Source organism: Piliocolobus tephrosceles, chromosome 20 (genome assembly GCF_002776525.5).
Source record: "Piliocolobus tephrosceles isolate RC106 chromosome 20, ASM277652v3, whole genome shotgun sequence".
Lineage (NCBI taxonomy): Eukaryota > Metazoa > Chordata > Mammalia > Primates > Cercopithecidae > Piliocolobus > Piliocolobus tephrosceles.
In genome coordinates this window covers 21,726,239-21,749,960 of record NC_045453.1, presented here as the reverse complement: position 1 = coordinate 21,749,960, position 23,722 = coordinate 21,726,239, and the positions used below count along the sequence as shown (strand labels likewise).

The 23,722-nt window shown below is 45.1% G+C and overlaps 2 protein-coding genes across 3 annotated transcripts in view; both read right to left on the bottom strand.

Moving 5' to 3' along the window:
• The window catches only part of CSE1L (chromosome segregation 1 like), a 47,785-nt gene extending 37,770 nt beyond the window's left edge, over positions 1-10,015 (bottom strand). The window contains exon 1 of the mRNA XM_023195318.2: positions 9,822-10,015. The gene's annotated coding sequence lies outside the window, so the exon portion shown is untranslated. The remainder of the gene's footprint in view (positions 1-9,821) is intronic.
• A 9,807-nt stretch (positions 10,016-19,822) lies between these two features.
• The window catches only part of ARFGEF2 (ADP ribosylation factor guanine nucleotide exchange factor 2), a 114,092-nt gene continuing 110,192 nt past the window's right edge, over positions 19,823-23,722 (bottom strand). For both annotated transcript variants that reach the window (XM_023195315.2, XM_023195316.1), the window contains exon 39: positions 19,823-23,486. In XM_023195315.2, coding sequence (XP_023051083.1) covers positions 23,310-23,486 — 177 coding nt within the window. In that variant the 3' untranslated portion in view covers positions 19,823-23,309. The remainder of the gene's footprint in view (positions 23,487-23,722) is intronic.

The window sequence follows — 23,722 nt, the reverse complement described above, 5'->3', positions numbered from 1 at the left end:
AGTTTGAGACCAGCCTGGCCAACACGGTGAACCCTGTCTCTACTAAAAATACAAAATTAGCTGGGCGTGGTGGCGTGCACCTGTAATCCCAGTTACTTGGGTGGCTGAGGCAGGAGAATTGCTTGAACCTGGAGGCGGCAGCTGCAGTGAACCAAGATTGTGCCACTGCACTCCAGCCTGGGAAAGAGTGAGACTCTGTCTCAAAAACAAAAAACAAACAAACAACTTTTAGAAAACTCCACTTATGCTTAGATCCCATTAGGCAACTTTTAGATATATAGCCACATGTAGATGGGAAAGTGGAGCCCTTTCAGGGAAATCATGCACCAAATTAACCAGAGGTTTCTATGAAAAAGAAAAAAATTAAACACACACTTTTTTTAAAATGTAAAAAAGGTCAGTGGAAAAAGTTCAAGGATATCATAATTCGATTTATGCAAAAAAACTTCACATATAGAAGAAAACAAAAATATACTCCAAAATGCAGAACAGTGATAACATCTAGGTGATGGCTATAAAGAGAGTTTTATTCTCTTCATACTTTTCTAATCTTACAATCACTTATATCTCTTACACATTCACAGTCAGGAATTTAAACAATTTTATTATTTTTTCAGACAGAGTTTTGCTCTGTGGCCCAGACTGGAGTGCAGGGGCATGATCATAGCTCACCACAGCCTCGACCTCCAGGGCTCAAGCCCCAACCTCCCACCGCAGCCTCTTGCGTAGCTGGAACTACAGACGCAATCAACCATGCCTGGCTAATTTTTGTATTTTTTGTAGAGACAGGGTTTCACCATGTTGCGCAGGCTGGTCTTGAACTCCCGACCTCAAGCAATTTTCCTGCCTTGGCATCCCAAAGCATTGGGATTACAGGCATGAGCCACCATGCCAGGACCCATTTATTTTTAAAATGTCTATGACAATATGCAATCAAGTTCCTGTTCCTATTATGGAAGGAGCTTCCGTAATAGTTCGAAAGACAAGACACAACTGAAATGCCAAGTACAGGCCTATACACCCTTTACTAAAGTGATTAAATCCAAAAATCAAAAAACTGAAAGTCTGTTTTTTTTAAAAAAGTTTGTGGCAAACTCACTTGGAAGCAAAACCAGCCTAAACTGCCTGAGGCTATCAACACAGATTTATCTCACTTAGTATGAAAATTTGTTTCACTAAAGAAATATCAATATGTTTGATTACAGGGTGCTACCCCAAGCCTCACTGGGGATGTTGTGTAATCCACAGTACGTGCATTGAAAAAAAAATCCCAAATTCTGAAACATTTGTCCTCTGAAGTGCCAAATGAATCACAAAGACAGCACCTTAAATGTTAGGAGGTTAAGAAGGGAGTCACGGGGTTATGTGGCCATCCAAGAGTTTCCCAGGGCCTAAGCCTTGAGCTGAACCTTGAAAAATATGTATATCTGAATAGGCAAAGTAGGACGAGGGCACACCTGCCAAAATAAATTGTGTGAGCAAAGTAACAGAGATGGGAAGAGAGAATAGTGGACTAGGAGATCAAGATCAGATCATATAGGTTCCTCCATTCTTGGCTGAAGAGTGCCATGATTTAATGTACGGGGAAGCCACGAAGGTTTTCTGAAGTGGGTAAAAATGTAATGAAAGTGGAGTAAGTGGAGTAGAGGACCTTTGGGCTGTTAATGGTTTGCAGAATGGGGGAGGTGTCACAAGTATGAACTAGGCACACGATGCTAGATGTTTTCATAGGCTTCGTATCATCTATTCCACACAACCATTTTACACACAAAGAAGGGCACTCAGGCTAAGTCACACATGGTTAATAAATAAAGATCAGATTCAAAACAGTCCAACTCCATAGGTCTACCCTCTTTCTACTACCCAAGGCTGCCTCTTAGGTGGAAATGACAGAGGACTGACCTAGAGTGAAAGCACTCACAACACAATAGAAAGGCTGATGTGAAAAGAGGGCAGCCAGAGGACAACTGAGCAGCAGGGAGCCAGAAAATAAGAAAACATATCTAATGCTGTGCTTATGTAGGGCACTCCCCAACAGCCAGAAACCCCAACCTTCTAAAGAGAATTATCTGTATTCTACATGCTGCAGTCCTTCCCCTTAATTAGAAAATGTGTTTATCACAGGAAGCTAATGTTCTGACTGACTGAGTAGATCCCACCACCTACCTAATCACTCCCTCTAATCCAGGGTGTACCACTCTATAGATGTGAAAATCAACTCCCATTAAACCACACATACAATCTATTGAGAGGCTACACCCTTTATGGTTTTTTATGTCACAAGTTTGGAAAATGTTACACATTATATCCTGCCCCACTCTGGAGACTCACAATACAAAGCACTTTAAACTCACAGAGTTACTGGTTTACATAGATTAATTCAGAGTCTCCACTGGTGGAAGGCTGAGGCAGATGGATCGCTTGAGCCCAGGAGTTCAAGACCTACCCGGGCAACATGGCAAAACCTCATCTCTACTAAAAATACAAAAAATTAGCTGGACATGGTGGTGTGGCCCTGTAGTCCTAGCTACTTGGGAGGCTGAGGTGGGAGGATTGCCTAGTCTCTCCCATTATTTGGCTATAGAACCCCTTTTCAATAGAACACACTTTGGAAAGCAATGATTTAATCTATGTATCTTCCTATTCCTTTTTTCTGTGTTGAAATGGTGGATCGGTTACGAAATCATGAAAGTTTGGGCCAGGTGTGGCGGCTCACACCTATAATCCCAGCACTCTCAGAGGCTGAGAGGGGCGTATCACCTGAGGTTAGGAGTTTGAGACCAGCCTGGCCAACACGGTGAAACCCTGTCTCTATAAAAATTAGCCGCGCATGGTAGCACATGCCTGTAATCCCAGTTACTCGGGAGGCTGAGACAGGAGAATCACTTGAACCCAGGAGGCAGAGGTTGCAGTGAGGCGAGATTGCGCCACTGCACTCTAGCCTGGACAACAAGAGAGAAACTCAGTCTCAAAGAAAAAAAAAAAAAAAAAAAAGTTAGTTTGCTGTGGTCAAGTTAAATTATTAACATCAGTGTATCTGAGTTAAAGAAAATTGGCCTTTCTTTGCCATGTGCAAATTTATTCTACCTTTGGGGATTCAGGCAAGGTAGCTTGTTAGAAACTTGCCTGGGGAGGGTGCAGGGGGAGATTCACAGATCTACTCTGTCTTCAAAAAAAAAAAAAAAAAAAGAGAGAGGGAGACAGGGGTCTCACTGTATTGTCCAGATTGGATTCTAACTCCTGAGCTCAAGCAGACCTCCTGCCTCAGCCTCTGGAATAGCTGGGACTAGGCACATGCCACCATGCAGGGCTTATTTTCTTGATTTTTAAAAACACACTTCTTAATAAATCTGCATTTCACTTTCTTCATTACGTTTCTCTAGCATTTGTATTATTTCTCAACTAAAACTCCTTAAATTCCTCATAATTACTTGTATTAAACACCAAAATTCCTGGCCAGGTGCGGTGGCTGACACCTGTAAGCCCAGCACTTTGGGAGGCCAAGGCAGGTGGATTGTTTGAGCCGGCTTGAGACTACCCTCAGCTAACACAGCAAGACCCTGTTTCTACTAAAAATACAAAAAATTAGCCAGGTGTCACGGCACACACCTGTAGATCCAGCAAGTTGAGACTGCTGTGAGTTGCGATCAGGCCACTGCACTCCAGACTGGGCAATGGGAGTGAGATCCTGTCTCCGAAACAACCACCACCACCACCACCACCACCAAATCCCTTACCACAGCAGAGTCCACGCAATCTGGCATCTATTGACCTCATCTCCTACCTCTTCCTGGCCCTTGCTACATTCCAGGCATAAAAGCCTTCTGTTCTACAAACTGGCCACAAGAGTTCTCCCTGACCATAATAATGCTCATCCTCTAATTTGATAATGGGCACCATTCACCACTCAGCCCACTGTCAACTCTTCAAAAAGGCCTTCTACGACTACCATCTACATCATCCTTGTTTTACTGTGTTAGCAATTACCCTCATTTGAAATCATCTTTAACTTCTTTGTCGTCTCACACACACACTGGACTACAAGCTCCTGAGGGCAGGGACTTTTGTCTATATGCTCAGGACCTTCAGCATTACCTGGCAGACAGTACATATTTAGTAAGCATTTGTTGTATGACCTAAAGGATAAGTCACAACATGGCAGTCACCCAGCAAAACATGAGTTTCCAGTCAAGACTGGAGATTATTCCTTCAGGATCAATCATTAGCAGCCCCAACATAATGTGGGAACTCAGTTGCATGAATGTCAGATGAACAAATGACCAACTTAACTGCCACAATTAAATCTGTTTATTCAAAAGTACTTCAAGAAAGTGAACTTTTAGATTTGTTCTGGCCTGGCAGAATGGCTCATGCCTGTAATCCCAGCACTTTGGGAGGCTGAGGCAGAAGGATCACTTGAGGCTAGGAATTCAAGACCAGTATGGGCAACAAGTGAGACCCTGTCTCTACAACAAATAAAAAAAATTAGCCAGGCATGGTGGCGAACACTTGTAGTCTCAGCTGCTCTGGAGGCTGAGGCAGAAGGATAGGTTAAGCCCAGAATTTTAGGGCTGCAGTGAGCTATGATCATGCCATTGCATTCTAATCTGGGCAACAGAGTGAGACTCTTGTCTCTGAAAAAAGATAGATTTATCCTGTATTACCTGTTCAAACATGCCAGTGCTTTCACTTTTGTTTCAGGGTTCTGTACTTACTGTTCCCTCTGCCTGCAGACTTCTGCCCATGGAAAGCTACATGGTTCTCACTGCCTACTTCATTCTCATTCAGGACTCTTTTGTTGTTTTTGGAGACAGGGGTCTTTGCTCTGTCACCTAGGCTGGAGTGCAATGGCGTGATCTCAGCTCACTGCAGCCCCCGCCTCCCAGGTTCAAGCGATTCTCCTGCCTCAGCCTCCCAAGTAGCTGGGACTACAGGTGCATGCCACCACGCCCAGCTAATTTTTGTACTTATAGTAGAAATGGGGTTTCACCATGTTGGCCAGGCTAATCTCAAACTCCTGACCTCACGCCGGGCACGGTGGCTCAAGCCTGTAATCCCAGCACTTTGGGAGGCCGAGACGGGCGGATCACGAGGTCAGGAGTTTGAGACCATCCTGGCTAACACGGTGAAACCCCGTCTCTACTTAAAAAATACAAAAAGCTAGCCGGGCGAGGTGGTGGGCGCCTGTAGTCCCAGCTACTCAGGAGGCTGAGCCAGGAGAATGGCGTAAACCCGGGAGGCGGAGCTTGCAGTGAGCTGAGATCTGGCCACTGCACTCCAGCCCGGGCGACAGAGCAAGCCTCCGTCCCAAAAAAAAAAAAAAAAAAAAATCCTGACCTCAGGTGATCTGCCCGCCCCAGCCTCCCAAAGTGCTGGAATTACAGGCATGAGCCACGGTGCCCAGCCTGAAAGGACTCTTTTCAAATGTCATTTTTTTTTCAGAGATGCCTTGCTGCACCATCCTATCTAAAAGAGGATTCACCTCAGTTACTCTCCATGCCCTTACTCTACTATTTTCCAAGTACTTTTTATCAGGCATATTAACTTCTTTTGTCATTTACTGTGCTTCTTTCTTCACTAGTTTGCAAACTCCATCGATAGCAGGGACTTTGTGCTTTGTTCACTGCTATCTCCCTAGAGCCTTACAATAGTGATGAGCACCTATTATATATTTGTTGTACGATTTTAAAAAGCTAGATATCTTTGATGTTTCCATCAAAAATATTATTCTTCATCTTTATTTTGGTTGGTTGACTGTGTCAAACAGGAAGAGGTGGACACAACCTTTTAGATTCTAAAACCACAACAGGCTGAGCAAGATGGATCACTTCTGTAATCCCAGCACTTTGGGAGGCCAAGATGGGACGATCACTTGACCCCAAGGGCCGTTCAAGACCAGATTTGGCAACAATAGTGAGATCCTGCCTCTACAAAAATTTTAAAAATTAGCTAGGCTCGGTGGTACCCTCCTGTAGTCCTAGCTACTAGGGAAGTTGAGGCAGGAGGATTGCTTGAGCCTGGGAGGTCGAGGCTGCAATAAGCTGAGGTCTTGCCACTGCAGTCCAGTCTGGGTGACTGAGTGAAATCCTGTCTCCAAAACTAACATAACATAACATAACATAACAAACATAAAAATAAATAAATAAAACCACATAATAGAAAAAAACCTAAAATGATTAAGTTAAGATGCTAGGGTAGGACTATTTTTAAGTTTTAGAAAAAGTGAGGGGTTACATAAATATGCATGTTATAATCCCTCAAAGTTAAAATACTACATAGATCCCAGAATCTTAATATTCTTTTTTAAGACAGGGTCTGGGTCTGTTGCCTAGACTGGAGAAATGCAGCAGTGTAATTCTGGCCCACTGAAACCTCTGCCTCCTGGGCTCAAGCCACCCTCCTAGTTCAGCCTCCCAAGTAGCTAGGACTACAGGCACCCACCACCACACCTGGCTAATTTTTGTGTCTTTCTGTAGACGGGGTTCCCATGTTTCCCAGGGTGGTCTGGAACTCCTGAGCTCAAGTGATTCACTAACCTTGGCCTCCCAAAGTTTATTCTTTGGGAATTTTCTTTAAGGAACTATTTGTCAACAAATCCTTTTTATATCGCCTTACTGATAAAGTCTATAAAACCAAATTCTAAGCTTATCCTTGATTTGAGAAAATGAGAGAAATCAGGGACTTTTAGAGAACATTCTACAGGTATTCATAATTATCAACAAGATCAAGGTCTAATTATCTTATGTGACCACAAGTGAACGTACTTTGACATTCTGAAATATTAGCAATATATAAATGCAAAAAGTGTTACTGATCTAAAAATGACTCAAACTAGAAACAAAAAATTATTTTGGCCAGGTAGGGTGGCTCATGCCTATAATCCCAGCTCTTTGAGAGGCCGAGGTAAGCAGATTGGTTGACCCCAGGAGTTTGAGACCAACATGGGCAACATGGTGAAACCCCATCTCTACAACAAAATATAAAAATTAGTTGAGTGTGGTGGTGCACGCCTGTAGTCCTAGCTACTTGGGAGGCTGAGGTAGGATAGGCTGAGCCCAGGTCAGCCCAGGCAACACAGTAAGATGGTGTCTTTAAAAAAAAAAGAGAGAGAGAGAGAAGAATTCATTTTTATCACCTTTAAATGAGAGGGTGATACTTTTCTTTCTCCACAGAACTATCTTTGGAAATCCCTATCAATATACAATTTAAAAATTTTTAAAAGCATCACAATAAATCAGTTATGCCTGACATCTAAATTTCCAAGTTCTTCTTGTTGAATGAATGGCCAGACCTAAGTCTAGCATCTTCCCATAGGCTCTCAGTTATAGGTGGAGATTTCTGGAATAAAAACCTTGCTTTCCAAAGCCATCTCACAGACATCTGTGACATAAGCTGATCTAAGATGTCTGCCTTTTTCTTAGATATGCCCTCAACACATCAGAGAACCATTCCCGAGGCCTTAAATTTGGGAATAGGGAAAGAGATCCAATGAATGAAAACTATCTGGCACCCACATATGAAGAACATATCCCAACACTTCAACCTACCCTCTGCTTTCTAATCATAGGAATATACCACTTAGAATCAAATCCAAACTCCTTACATTGCCTACAAAGCCTTCTATGATCCGGGTCCTGGATACTTCTCCCTTCTTCACATAACACTCTAGGAACCTAAGATATTCCTTAAATATTTCAATATTCCAAGCCGGTTCCTATCCCTGAGTCTTCTATTCCCTCTACCTGGAATGTTCTGCCCCTCACCTTTTAATGGCTGGTCTCTACCCAAATGTTACCTCCTCAGAAAAGCCTTCTTCACCTGTCACATAATTCTGTCACTATCTGAAATTATGTAATGTTTTTTCTTTCGCCCACGAGAATACATGGTCCTCGTGCATTTTTGCTTTCTCACTATATTCCCAGAGATTAAGTGGATGCTCAATAAAGTTATTAAATAAACAAATTAATTCCAAGACTAGAGCACTGCTCTTGCATCCATCCAATTCTGTCCCAGACCCCAACCAGCAGAAGTAATCAGAAGGGGAGAGAGACTTCCCTTGCACTGGTGGTAAGAAGTGAAAGATAAAGGGTTGTAGGAGGGGAGCGACTAGGTCCATTAGGATCCTCTGAAAGCATGCCAAAAAGGAAAAAAAAAAAGACACACAAAGAAAGGCCAAAGATCTGACGATGTGGGTCCAAGGAGAGGCGAAAAAGAACAATTGGTGGAATCCAAGAGTAAAGGGTCCTCTTCTGTGCCTCCAAGGAAGAATAATACTTGAGCATCTACCATGTGGCAAGCACGGGGACGGTAGGGGGGAGGGGGAGGTGGCACCCACCAGGGAGAGAGAAGCAAGACAGACAAGGTCGTTGCTCTCAAACAGCTTACATTCTAGCAGTTGAGAAAAATAATAAACAAGTAAGCAATAAGTAATTGTTAGTAAATGCTATGAAGTAACTAAAACCAGGTGATGTTGATAGACAGCCATGAGAGAAAGGTTCTAGAGAGGTTGATTAGGCAGCCTGACCAACATGGTGAAACCCCGTCTCTAATAAAAATACAAAAATTAGCCGGGTGTGGTGGCGCACACCTGTAGTCTCAGCTACTCGGGAGGCTGAGGCAGGAGAATCGCTTGAATCCGGGAGGCGGAGGTTGCAGTGAGCCGAGATCGCGCCACTGCACTCCAGCCTGGGAGGCAGAGCGAGACTCCCTCTCACAAAAAAGAAAAAGAAAAAGAAAAGAGGCTGGTTAGCGGAGGCCTAAAGTGAGGGAAACTTGGGAGGGGGCCTGCCTTGCAAAAATGATGTTGGTAATTCATCAGCAAACAAAAGGCACGTGCAAATAATTTTAAATCGGAATAAGCCTGGAATATGGAAGGAAACAGAAAACCACACTGGCTAAGGAGAAAGATGGGTGGGAGAGATGAATAAACAACCATCAGCTCCCAGGCAACCTTTGTAAACCACGGTAAATAACTCAGAGCATCCTCAAAGCCACTCTACGAGGTAGATTCCGTTATTAACCCCATTTTGCAGCTAAGGAAATGAAGGCTCAGTGAGCTAAGGTGACCAGCCCCAAGTCACCAGCGGCTACGTCTGGAATGAACCCAGGCGATATAATTCCAAAGTCTATGTTCCGAACCACCACAGCACAGCGTTTCTCCCAAAATGAGGGAACCCCCCTGTTACAGGGGATTTCTATGTCCCGGGTGTACCGACTAGAATTCTCACAAACGATTCAGCAAAGTGAGATCACGATGCCCGTTTTACAGTCAGGGATTCAAGTACAGAGGTTAGAGACGGTGAGTATGGGGGCTTCACTAGAGTTAGGGCAAGAGGGGATCGCGCGGTAGCTGCAGCTCCACGCGTCCGCAGTCCCCGCGTGGGCAGGCCTCGGAGCCTCACACCCAGCTCGCGCGGCTGAAGCCCCCGTCGCAGAAAACGGACACGCGAGCGCGACCAATAAGAAGCGGCCTTTCCGAGCGGAGACGCGGCTGCGCAACCAATCAGCGCCGTGATGGAGAGGAAAGGGCGGGCAATCCGCAGGCTCGCGTTAGGCCGCGCCTCAGCTGCCCTCACCCCTCACAGGCCCCGGGCCGTCGGGCCTGGGCCAGGGACCTAGGACGCCGCGAGGCGCGGCGAGCGCTGCCTAGGGAGGCGAAGACCTGCCTCAGCGCACCGCCCGAGCCCCGAGCCCACATTCCGCTCTCGCCCAGAGGCGCGGTTCTCACTCCCTAGCGCTCGGAAGTACCGGGGGCGCCTCATCCCTTCCTCAGCTGGGCCCCAAGAGCCACTCTGGTAGGCCGTGCACGCCCCGAGCCTCACCTCGTGGGGATACAGAAACGGAGGAGGGAACCCCAGCCGCGGACCGTGGCTGGCACTACCCGCTCCTGCAGCCGCTCCGCCTCACATTCAAACCCCGGCAAAATGGCGCGACAGCGAGGCTGAGGCCAGATCGCATGCGCGAGCGGCCCGCTGCAGGGGGCGGGGCCAGGAATGCTCTGTCCCCACCCAAGTTCTAAGGGCCAATCCGGGCCCCGCTCTATTTCTGCGCTGATGTCACAAGTGACAATGCCCTTTGGCTCTGACCATTCCAACAGGCTTCACGGTTTCCGTGTTCCAAAGAGGAACGCAGATTCAGCGAGCGGCTGCTGGCTTGTGACCTATTTTGATGTCAGGGCTTGGCACGTAGGAATTGTTCAATGCTGATTGATCCAAGGTCATGCACATAGGGGCTCAGACGCAGGAGAACTTCCTGCCCCTCTTGGAGCTTCTATTTTAGAGGGAGACACGGCCAGGCAGGTCTCGAACTCCTGGCCTCAAGTGATCCGCACACCTTGGCCTCCCAAAATGCTGGGATTCCTGGCGTGAGCCACCGCGCCTGGCTTGCTATGTAAGTTTTTGGTACTCTTATTACAGCCGACAAACCTACATGATCTGGTCCCTGCCAGCCTGCCTGCCCTCATCACCTTCTGCTTCCCTCCTCGCCTCACCCTCACTCAGCTCCGCCACCCCACTTTCTTCCTGTTCCTCTAAGCTCCAAGCTTATTTCCGCTTTAGAGCGTTTATACTTGCTGTTCCCTGTGCTGGGATGTTCTAGATCCCTGAATGATTGGCTCCTTCTTTACATTTAGGTTCCAGCTCAAATGTCACCTCCACAAAGAGGCCTGTCTGAAATTGCCCACTCAGCATCACCCAGAACACAATTTAGCGTTGCCAGATTTAGCAAATAAAATGCAGGCTGCCCAGGTCAATGTGAATTTTAGAAAACAAATTTATAATTTTCTAGTATAAATATTGTATAGGACATATTTATACTTAAAAATCATGCATTGCTTATCTGAAATTCACGTTGAACTGGGTGCCCAGTATTTGATCTGGTAGCCCTAGTTCCATGATATCATTATGGTATTTATCACTCCCCAACTAATTGTCTCTTCTTTGTTTATTGTCATTCCTCCTTCCGCCTCTCCCCTCTTAAACCCCTGCCCTTCTCCCCCCATCCATAACCTAAGGGATTCTATACAGCAAGGGCTTTTCTTTTCTTTCTTTTTTTTTTTTTTTAAAGAGACAGGGTCTTGCTCTGTCACCCAGGCTGCAGTGCAATGGCACAATCATAACTCATTGCAGCCTGGACCTCCTGGGCTAAAGCAATCCTCCCACCTCAGCCTCCTGAGTAGCTAGGACTACAGGCCCCTGCCACCACACCCGGCTAATTTTGAATTTTTTTTGTAGAGATGAGCTCTCACTATGTTGCCCAGGCAAACTCCTGGCCTCAAGTGATCCTCCCACCTCAGCCTCCTAAAGCACTGGGATAGGGCTGGGCGTGGTGGCTCATGCCTGTAATCCCAGCACTTTTTGGGGCTAAGGCGCACAGATCACCTGAGGTTGGGAGTTCGAGACCTGACCAACATGGAGAAATCCCATCTCTACTAAAAACAGAAAATTAGCCGCGCATGGTGGCGCATGCCTGTAATCCCAGCTACTTGGGAGACTGAGGCAGAAGAATCATTTGAACTCAGGAGGCAGAGGTTGCGGTGAGCTGAGATCGCGCCATTGCACTCCAGCCTGGGCAACAAGAGCGAAACTCCATCTCAAAAAAAAAAGCACCGGGATTACAGGGGTGAGCCACCACACCAACCCCGTATTGATGGTATTCACAGCTGTACCCCCAGCACTAGGCACACAGTAGCTGCTCAATAAATGTTTGTTGCATGTTGAATGAAATACCATATATAAGTAAGTAAAGTCCATGGAGAAAGGTACCTGAGTGAAAGACGCTGGTGAAAAAGATGTATTTTTACTATTGCAGCAATAGTACCAGTAATCATCTTAATCATTCTAATCTGCTTTTTTTTTTTTTTTTTTTGAGACAGAGTCTCGCACTGTCACCCAGGCTGGAGTGCAGTGGTGCGATCTCGGCTCACTGCAAGCTCCATCTCCCAGGTTCACACCATTCTCCTGCCTCAGCCTCCTGAGCAGCTGAGACTACAGGCACCCACCACCACGCCCGGCTAATTTTTTGTGTTCTTAGGAGAGACGGGGTTTCACTGTGTTAGCCAGGATGGTCTCGATCTCCTGACTTCATGATCTACCCGCCTCGGCCTCCCAAAGTGCTGGGATTACAGGTGTGAGCCACCGGCGCCAGCCCACTAATATGTTTTAATATAATTAACATGTTCCTCTAGTCCTAGGGAGAATTAGCCTGATGACTTTACTATTTTCTACCTCTAAGAGCCAGTCACAGCCGGGCATGGTGGCTCACACCTGTAATCCCAGCACTTTGGGAGGCCAAGGCGGGTGGATCATGAGGTCAGGAGATCAGGACCATCCTGGCTAACACGGCAAAACCCCGTCTCTACTAAAAATACAAAAAATTAGCTGGGTGTGGTGGCGGGCACCTGTAGTCCCAGCTACTCGGGAGGCTGAGGCAGGAGAATGGTGTGAACCCGGAGGCGGAGCTTGCAGTGAGCAGAGATTGGGCCACTGCACTCCAGCCTGGGCGACAGTGCGAGACTCTGTCTCAAAAAAAAAAAAAGAGCCAGTCACAAACGAGGCTGGCAGGCATCTTGTGTCTGTCTAGCATCTCTGCCAGTTTCTGTAGAAAACCCTTGAGCTGTGCCAAGGCAATCATGTCTGTGGACACAGCTCTTGGTGTCAGGGAGTGTCTTCGCCTAATGCCTATTGCCCTTTGCAGCCACTGGAGGAATGATGCAGGTGAGAGCCACGGAAAGGCTGAGTGTCTTCCTTCTCTGCTCTGCATAGTGATAGCTAAAGATTCCCTTGGGAATCCTCCCCACCCCAGCTCCACTACGTACACATACTCTTGGGGTTTGATGCAACTCTTATCAGACTGTGTTGGAAACCAAAGAAAACAATTCATCCACTTCAAGGAGCAGGAGACTAAGTACTCATTCATGTAGTTTCCTTTCTTTCCAAACCCTTATAAGACAATCTGTCTAGGTCGGGTGCGGTGGCTCATGCCTGTAATCTCGGCACTTTGGGAGGACAGGATAGGTCACCTGAGGTCAGGAGTTCAAGACCAGTCTGGCCAACATGGTGAAACCCCATCTCTACTAAAAATACAAAAATTAGCTGGGTGTGGTGGCGGGTGCCTGTAATCCCAGCTACTTGAGAGGCTGAGGCAGGAGAATCACTTGAACCTGGGAGGTAGAGGTTGCAGTGAGCTGAGGTCGTGCCACTGTACTCCAGCCTGGACGACAAAGCGAGATTCTGAACCCCGCCCCCACCGAAAAAACAAACAAAAAAAAATCCCAATGGGTCTAATGTAAGACATTCTGAAAAGACACATTGTCTATGATGTGCTCCTTGAGGAAGATAACTTTTCATTTTATTTGGATCCAGAAAGGCATGGACACATTTGGTTATGCTGGGAAAGAACAAGTCTTATGTCTCAATCTCACTTTTAAAGCCCAACTGAGTGAGATGCAGAAGAGTGTTAACAGCTAAACATTAAGAAGTATCTGATTGTTGTTTCTTACCTTTCTTAAAATGGAGGCACTTTAATTTGTTTTGTTCTTTTTCTTCCGAGATGGAGTGTCGCTCTGTCACCCAGGCTGGAGTATAGTGGCGCGATTTTGGCTCACTACAAACTCCACCTCCCGGGTTCAAGCAATTCTCCTGCTTCAGCCTCCCAAGTAGCTGGAACTACAGGCGCCGACTACCATGCTTAGCTAATTTTTGTATTTTTGGTAGAAATTGTTTCACCGTGTCAGCCAGGCTGGTCTGAAACTCCTGACCTCAGGTGATCCGCCCGCCTCGGCCTCCGAAAGTGCTGGGATTACAGGCGTGAGCCACCGCACCTGGCCTATTTCTGTTTAAATATATGTTGCAAAAATCTACACGTTTGAGACTAGCCTGACCAACGTGGTGAAACCCCGTCTCTACTAAAAATATGAAAATTAGCTGGGCGTGGTAGCATGTACCTGTAATCCGAGCTACTCAGGAGGCTGAGGCAGGAGAATTGCTAGAACCCAGGAGGCAGAGGTTGCAGTGAGCCAAGATTGCGCCATTGCACTCCAACTGAGCGACAGAGCGAGACTCCGTCTCAAAAAAACAAAAAAATCTACTCATACAAAAGAGGAAATCTCCTTTATTAGGATATAAGTTGTAGCTAATATATTATTTATGTCCTTTATTTCCTTATTTTATATATTTTTATTTAAAACAATTTTAAATGTATATATTTAAATTTTTTGTGTAGAGATAGGGTCTCTCTGTGTTGCCCAGGCTGGTTTCAAACCTCTGGGCCTAAGTGATCCACCCACCTTGGCCTCCCAAATTGCTGGGATTACAGTGGCTCACTGCAACCTCCGCCTCCCAGGTTCAAGCAATTCTCCTGCCTAAGCCTCCTAAATAGTTGGGACTACAGGCCATGTGCCACCACACCCAGCTAATTTTTGTACTTTATTAGTAGAGACGGGGTTTCACCATGTTGGTCAAGCTGGTCTTGAACTCCTTAGCTCAGGTGATCCACCCACCTCTGCCTCCCAAAGTGCTGGGATTACAAGTGTGAGGCACTACGCCTGACCTAGAAGTGTATTTTTCATGCTTCTTGATGGGAAATTATATTTTTTCCATCTCTTGAAGTGGGATTTTTAGACCTGCCTTAGACCTGGGCAAGCCTGCAGACCTTTGCCGTGCCCCTGCTTTAGAGGGTTCCATCCTGGCCCTCCTCCAGCTGCTCCCTCCTGTCTGTGAGCCGAATGGGTGTGCACATCTAGAACATATGCCACTCCCTTTGAGACCACACTGCTGTTGCACAGGGCCCTGGAATTCCCGACCCATAGGCCCCTGGCCTGTGGAGACCCTTGCCTGGGTCACTTCTTCAGAGGGGGAGCTGTACAGCAGCTTGTGAGCACTCCCATGCTGGAAGGGTGACTTGGGTCAAAAAGGGGTTTGCAGGGGGTTTGGACAGGGCTGGGCATTCATGCACACATGCAAAGCCTTGTGGTGCAGGGTGAAGCCTGAGGTGGAGAGAGCAGGGTGCCGGTCTTGGGCCAGCCACCCGGTGCTGCTGCTTTCTGGTGTGGAGCTCTGAGGAGCCTGAGAATTCCATCTTTGACCTGCTCTTCCAGATTTTTTCAAAGGTACATTTATAAAGGAAGGAAGATAGAATGTCTTATTCAAAAGCTTTACACAGAGCTTTTAAATGTTGACCCTCAGAGCATCTGAGCTGACATTTGTATTTCTGCCCTAGAGCCTGCAAATGTTAGTCCTGTGCTAAGTGTGTTCTCTGTACACAGGAGCCAGGGCCCCATATTATCTACCACTGTCCATCTGCTCTCCAGCACATCAGAGCAGCCCTTCCTCTCCAGGGCAAGACTGAAAAGAGCATCAAGGTTGAAGTGGAAGAAATACATTGGAAGTGGAGCAGGGCAGTTATTTATTTATTTATTTATTTATTTATTTATTTATTTATTTATTTATTTATTTACTTACTTAAATAGAGACAAGGCTGAATGTGGTGGCTCACTCCTGTAATCCCAGCACTTTAGGAGGCCAAGGTGGGTAGCTCACCTGAGGTCAGGAGTTCAAGACCAGCCTGGTCAACATGGCGAAATCCCATCTCTACTAAAACTACAAAAATCAGCTAGGTATAGTGACACGCACCTGTAGTCTCAGCTACTCAGGAGGCTGAGGCACAATTGCTTGAACCTGGGAGGCCAAGGTTGCAGTGAGCCAAGATTGCATTACTGCATTCCAGCCTGGGGGACAGAGCCAGACTCCATCTCAAAAAATATATAAATAAAAAAAAAATAAGTAAATAGAGACAAAGTGTCACTGTGTTGCCCAGGCTGGTCTCAAACTCTTGGGCTGAAGCAATCTGCCTGCCTTGGCTTCCTGGAGAGCTGGGGTTACAGGTGTGAAGCATGGTACCAGGCTAGATCTGAGCAGTGTTTAAGAGGTGGGCTCTAGAGCCAGGCTGCAGGGCTTCGAATCCAGCTGAGTGGCCTAAGTCAAGTTCGTCAACCTCTCTGAGCCCGTACCTCTCTATAAAAAGGAGGGATGTTGGTGGTGATGATAATAGTACCTACTTTATGCGGGTTATTGTGAGAATTAAAGGCTGAAGAATGGTTGAAATAGCAAGTCAAAAAATGATCAATATAGAAGGCTAGCAGGAGAAAGTTCATTGGTGGGGAGATGGGGAGGGGGACAGATGGGGTCTCACTGTTTCCCAGGCTGGTCTCAAACTTCTGGCCTCAAGTGATCTTCCTGCCTTAGCCTCCCAAAGTGTTGGGATTATAGGCATGAGCCACTGTGCCTAGCCATTAAATTCTCCTTCTTTCCTCTTTTGGTGGAAGGGAAGGGAGAAGTGAGACTTGACCAGGAGTCCATGGAATGTGGCCCGAAGGTCAAGGACAGAGTACCTTCCAGGACTCTCTCAGAGGGCAGCAGGAACCTAGGGCTGCTTTCTGCCTATGACAGGTATGCAGTAGAAGTGGGTCTTCAGAGGCTGGGCACAGTGTCTCATGCCTGTAATCCCAGCACTTTGGGAGGCAGAGGCGGGCAAATCACCTGAGGTCAGGAGTTTGAGACCAGCCTGGCCAACATGGTGAAATTCAGTCTCTACTAAAAATACAAAAATTAGCCAAGTAATTTTTTTTTTTTTTTTTGAGGAGTCTTGCTCTGTCGCCCAGGCTGGAGTGCAGTGGTGTGATCTCAGCTCACTGCAACCTCGGCCTCCCAGGTTCAAGTGATTCTTATTCCTTAGCTTTCCAAGTAGCTGGGACTACAGGTGTGTGTCACCGTGTCCAGCTAATTTTTGTATTTTTAGTAGAGACAGGGTTTTGCCATGCTGGTCAGGCCGGCTACGAACTCTTGACCTCTAGTGATCTGCCTGCCTCAGCCTCCCAAAGTGCTAGGATTACAGGCTACTGTACCTGGCCCATGCCTGATAGTTTTGATTCATCATGGATAATCTGTCATTAGAAGAAATTCAGAGCTGAGCCCAGTGGCTCACACCTGTAAATTCCAGCACTTTAGGAGGCTGGAGTGGGAAGATCACTTGGGCCTAGGAGTTCGAGACCAGCTGGGACAACGTAGCAAGACCCTGTCTGTACAATAAATTTTTAAAAATTAGCTGGGCGTAGTGAGATGTGCCTGTAGTCCCAGCTACTGGAGAGGCTGAGGCAGGAAGATTGCTTGAGCCCAAGAGTTTGAGGCTGCAGTAAGCTATGATGGTGCCACTGCCAATGCACTCTAGCCTGGGAGCCACAGCAAGATCCTGAATCAAAAGAGAATTCATCTGAGGGTTCACCAAGTTGCTGCTGAGTCTCTAGAAAGTACAAGGAGAATCCTCAGTTTAGCCATTGAGTCTCAGGATGCAGGAATCAAGATCATCACAATACTGGATAAACAAGGGGAACAACTCAACCACATAGAAGATATGGGCCACATAAATACAGACACGAGAGAGGCAGAGAAGACTTTAACAGAACTTAATAAATGCCGTGCCCTTTGTGTCTGTCCACGTAATAGAACAAAGAACTTCGGATGGCTTGGGCACGAGAAATTGAGGCTGCAGTCAGCTGCAATGAGGCCATTCACCCCAGCCTGGGTGACAAAGCAAGATCACGTCTCTCTCTCTCTCTCTTTTTTTTTTTTTGAGGCGGAGTTGCGCTCTGTCGCCCGGACTGGAGTGCAGTGGCCAGATCTCAGCTCACTGCAAGCTCCGCCTCCCGGGTTTACGCCATTCTCCTGCCTCAGCCTCCCGAGTAGCTGGGACTACAGGCGCCCGCCACCTCGCCTGGCTAGTTTTTGTATTTTTAGTAGAGACGGGGTTTCACTGTGTTAGCCAGGATGGTCTCGATCTCCTGACCTCGTGATCCGCCCGTCTCGGCCTCCCAAAGTGCTGGGATTACAGGCTTGAGCCACCGCGCCTGGCCTAAGATCACGTCTCTTAAAAAAAAAATTGGAAACATTGCCAAAGACAGCCATGAAGAAGGAAGCTGTTACAAGTGTTTTTTGTTGGTGGTTTTTGTGGTGGAGGGAGGGACAAGAGATAAGAGGTTGTTACCTCAGCAAAAACCTAGCTGGGCATGGTGGCATGTGCCTGTCATCTCAGCATTTTGGGAGGCTGAGGTGGAAAGATTGCTTTCTTTCCACCTGGGATGTGGGATCACAGATTCTATGCACAGATACGAATCATTAAGAGTTCAGAAGTTAAGCTCCCTTTAAGAAAACTCATTCTATTCTTTTTGGAGCAGAGGTTGCAGAATTGTGATCCCTAACAAAAATACTGTGTATAAAAGCTCCAAAACGAAGTATTAGCTTAAATTGGCAACACCACAACTTTAACACCAAGTAAATCTTTACTGTGGCTATGCAACTTTTTGCTTTGTGGCCAGAAGTTTTTTTGGTTTCTGTGTTTTTGAGACAGACTGTCTGTCACCCATGCTGGAGTGCAGTGGCACAAACACAGCTCACTGCAGCCTCGACCTCCTGGGCTCAAGCAATCCTCCCACCTCAGTCTCCTGGGTAGCTGGGACTACAGGCATGTGCCACCACACTTGGCTATTATTATTATTATTATTTGTAAAGATAGGGTCTCACTACATTCCCCAGACTGGTCTCAAACTCCTGGCTTCTAGCAATCCTCCCACCATGCCAGACCCTAGACTTAAAAAGTTAGAATTGGCTGGATGTAGTGGCTTATGCCTGTAATCCCAATACATTGGTAGGTTGAGGTGGGAGGATCACTTGAGCCCAGGAGCTGAAGACCAATTTGGCCAACATAGTGAGAGACCCCCATCTCTTTTTTTTTTGAGGCGGAGTCTCGCTCTGTCGCCCAGGCTGGAGAGCAGTGGCCAGATCTCAGCTCACTGCAAGCTCCGCCTCCCGGGTTCACGCCATTCTCCTGCCTCAGCCTCCGAGTAGCTGGGACTACAGGCCCCCGCCACCTCGCCCGGCTAGTTTTTTGTATTTTTTAGTAGAGACGGGGTTTCACCGTGTTAGCCAGGATGGTCTCAATCTGCTGACCTCGTGATCCGCCCGTCTCGGCCTCCCAAAGTGCTAGGATTACAGGCTTGAGCCACCGCGCCCGGCCCCCATCTCTATTTTTTTAAAAAGTTAGAATTTATTGTTACTATAAGTGATTTGGAAAATTATGCCTTTAGTTTAACTATTGGGGAATTATACTGTTAGTCTCTTACTCTTGTGTATGGAACTATGTCCAGAATTGAATTTATGTAGATCCTAAACACTGGTATGAGAATCTGATTAGTATTTGTCACACTGACTTAAAAATTGGCATCTCAGCTGGCGTGGTACTCACGCCTGTAATTTCAGCACTTTGGGAGGCCAAGATGGGAGGATCGCTGAGGTCAGGAATTCAAGACCAGCCTGGGCAACATGGTGAAACCCCATCACTACAAAAAAATACAAAAATTAGCCGGGCAAGGTGTCTCACTACTGGCCCTGTAGTTCCGGCTAATCAGGAAGCTGAGGTGGGAGGATTACTTGAGCCCAGAAGGTCAAGGCTGCAGTGAGCTGTGACTGCATCACTGCTCTCAGCCTGGGCTACAGGGCAAGACCCTGTCCCAAAAATAAATAAATACATACATACATTAGCATCTGAACGTTTCAAAGCTGTCAGTGTGTATTGGTTCAACCAATAGCTACTGCTTGATCCTTACAATTAAATTTTGTAACTAGCAACAACAAACAAAGTTAATAGATTCAAGAGGTATATAAAGAATCTTCTCATGACTGGAATTTTCCCCCTTTGATTGGTGAGGGACATAAACTGACCCAAAACTATGGCTTGATATATGTTTTTAAAATTACTACATTAGAAACAGCTATACTTTTTAAAATTTTATTGATTTACCACCTGATCAAAGCATGGGATATTTTAATAGTATTATACATAATATTTTTACATAGAAAACTTTACATAGCATTTCATATTATATAATTCTGCTTATTCTTTCAAAAATTTATACATCCATTGGGCAAGGAATGGTTTTCATTAAATTACCAATATTAAATGCACTTAATCATTGTGTATAGATTAAACCAAAGTAACTATTAACTAACTTTTAGGCATTTTAAGGAGGTAAAACATACATTTTTGCACATAAAGAAATATTTGATGCAAATATGCAGATAAAATTTTTTAAAAATTAGAACACTGAGTAAAACAACACCTTTGATAGATTACATTGTTTTGTTTTGAGAGCAAGGATTTCCAGATATGTTCATTCCTTAAAAGACTCAGCTTTGGTTTCTTTGTTTCCCAAACTGCAAAGCTGCTGATAACAAAATTCCAAGATTTCATGTGAGTTCAGCTATGTCTACTTTAACAAAAATATTAAAACAGAATTCAGAAAATGCAGTATTAAGGATCCAGCTTCTATTGAAACCAATATCCATGTGCATCATAACAACAAACATCTGAATGAGATGGTCACACTTGTACTTACCAGCAGGTTCCTTTAATAACAAAGACTACTAAATGTATATACCATTAATCACAAAAGAACAACAAAAAAAGTACAGGGTTTTTTTTTTCCCTCATTTTGTACAAAAGTCATCTGTCAGAGCAAAATGTTGTGTTTCCAAATATTATAATACAATTCTCATAATATATGTTCTTTGGTTGTACATAAGGAGTACAGGGAAAAGATATATTTGACTCTAAAGATGCGTATCAGAAATAAAAATTACCCATCCACTGTTTGTTGTTAAGATGCCAAAGCTGGTGATTTCCCTAACAGACGATGAAGAGAAACAAAATTGCTCAAAGCAGTAGTATTGTAACAAATAAAAACTTCTCGAGAGACCTAGCACATATAATCAACACTTAAAGCATTCTGAAAAAGAAATAAGGCCTTGGAAAATGTTTCACTCTCCTACATTACTCGGATAAATAAATGGTGTTCTGGCCTGATGTTGCGGTTGTACATACCCTTTCACTAGTGTTTGAGTGGCACAGGCCACATGTACCATGAGAAAGAATAGATTTACTCATAAAAATGAATTTAGGCTGAATGGCTTATTATTGGAGGTAAGGGATTTCCTCTGTTCGTCACTGTCCACTGATAAGAAAAATTACCCTGAATGGTTTTACATCCAGTTTTTTAAAAGTCCATTGCTGGTACAATTCAAATGCCTCATTCAGAAAATTAATTCTTTTAAAATACTAAACTAATAAGAAATTTAAGCCGGAATGTCTTCAGCAAGTAATAAAATGCACTGACACATCTGCTACCCTGCAAGAGGCAAAATTAAAGAGAGGGCAGAAAGACACCGGAAAGATTTTAGTCACATTCGATGAAGAAAATGACATGAGAACCTCAGAAGGAAAGGAAAATAACCAATCAGGGATATAGCTGCATGCAAGATGAACTTAATGAATGAACACGTGTTCCCCATGTATACCTTTAGTACAAATATCAATGGAGGCAACTGACTTGTTGAGGTGGCAACGCGCTATGATACCAGGGAGCGTAGGTTTCACAGTGCAGTGGATTCCAGGGCAAGCCAGTCAAATGTGCCAACATTTTCCACTCACAATAAAGTATTCTCCTGTAGTCCTTTCCTGCTAAATTATATAGCTCCTTTTATCTAATGTATGTAAGTCATGTAAAAACCTAAACCTGCTCATTTTTTCTTTGGTAGAGAAATTAACACTTTTTGGGAAAGAAAAAATAGATAAGAATTCTGCTGGCCAAAAACCAAACATTTCTCAAGGCTATTAAAACAAGAAAACAACTTAAGAATATCGGTCTCTTAGTAAGCAAAAGCACCAGAAATCCTTCTCTACAAAGAAAAAACATCCGATTTTACAGATAGGTTCCCAAACTACTAACTTCTAAGGCACCAGAGTTGACATCAATATAACCCAATTTACAGGACTTAAGAGCGTAGGTAGACGTCTGAATGTTTTAATCACTCCGTGTAACACTTTGTCTAATGCTCAGCGATGCTCTAGGTGAGCAGTGGGTGAGGGCAGAGAATGAGGCGTGTGTGCTCCTTCTCATGGGTGAGCATCCATGTATACTGTTTGCAGGATTCGGGTCGTACTTGTGTACTGCCCGCTTTTACACAAGCTGCATCAGAACTCAGTTCTACTGCAGGTGAGAGTATTGCACTATCATTAACATAATAAGGACCTCAGAATCTAACCTTGCCAAAGAATTCAACTCCTAGGCTCAGATTAATGGAAGTGCTGGGCACATGCTACCTCCTGCCATTGTCACAGTTCAGCTGTGCTGGCCCCAACACAGCTCCAGTTCCACCCATGACATGAGGCCGAGGAGGCTCATGGGAGTGGCTTCTCATGCACAGTTACTGTCCCTCTCTGGAGGGTCTAATGGGGACTATGCAAAGCAGTGACACTAACCGCCAGTATACTCTTTTCTGAGGTAAAAATAAAAAGGTTTATTCAAGGATAAATGAACTCTGGTTAAATTACTACTTCATTTTCATTACTACTTCATATATTAGATTTCAGAGTGTGTGAGATGGACAGTGTATTCTGGAAATTTTAATTTAACACCCATCCACAAATACTTCAAGGAAGGCTAATAATCATCTCATTAAATTGTTCACTTTTTCCTGTAGATTTTTTCTCGCCATGTTACTAAAACAGGGAGATCCACGAGGCACATTTTTTTAACCTCACAAAACTCTTAATTCTAACTTAATTACTAAACTCTGCCTTCAACCGAATTTTCAATATCTTTTTGTAAAATACTTTTAAAATCACTCAGACATTAACAAAACACAAAAAAACAACTCTTCTCTAATCCCAACCTGTCCCTAAACTAATCTAATTACAGCTGACTCATAACTGACAAAAACACTCAAATTTCTCTAACACACTCAAACAACAACAGAAAACCCAGCATATTTTAGGTGGCAGTTAGCCGTTACAAGAAGTTTTATTAACATACTCTCTAATAATCACAAACCTATACAGCTATGTTCAGTATTTTCAAGGAGAGTGACTTCTTCTTACAAAACGTTTATGGCCAATCATGGGATTTTGCTAGAAAATGATGGCATATGCGATGACAGATTTGACAGTTTAATCAGAAAAATGGAATGACAGAGATGAAGCAGGCTCCCCACCTACTGTGCTAACTGGGTATGCAACAGTTTAATGAAATACCATAAGCCTTAGTTGGGGACTGTGATGGAGCAGCGTAGAGGCCATCCGTATCCGGTCATTCTGATATCCAAGATGCCAACTCCTTGTTTCTATGACCCTTCACGAGATGTGCCAGTCAGAGATGGCATGCTGAACCTTCTGCAGAGCTGCAGCAGTGGCCTGGGCGGCCAGGGCTACCACACTGGTGACAGTGCTGCTGGTACCTGTGATGGCTCTTCTGGAATCCATATCTTATACACAACACCTATCCGTAGGAAGAACTTCCGCAGAACTGCTCGGAGCTCAGGGATCAAGTCAAACTGCATAATTTCACACAAGTAGGGGTAGTACATTGAAGCATGTGCTTTGAACTTGAGGTGGGAGAGAAACAGATAAAATTAGAAAGTTTTTCTGGGGGCCACCAGTTTTTCAGAAGTGTTAATCTCACCCTGAAACTTACTACAATATTGGTGTTTTGCTTGCTATTAGAAAGTTGGGGCCGGGCACAGTGACTCACGTCTGTAATCCCGGCACTTGGAGAGGCCGAGGCAGGTGGATCGCTTGAGCTCAGGAATTTGAGACCAGCCTGGGCAACGTGGTGAAACCC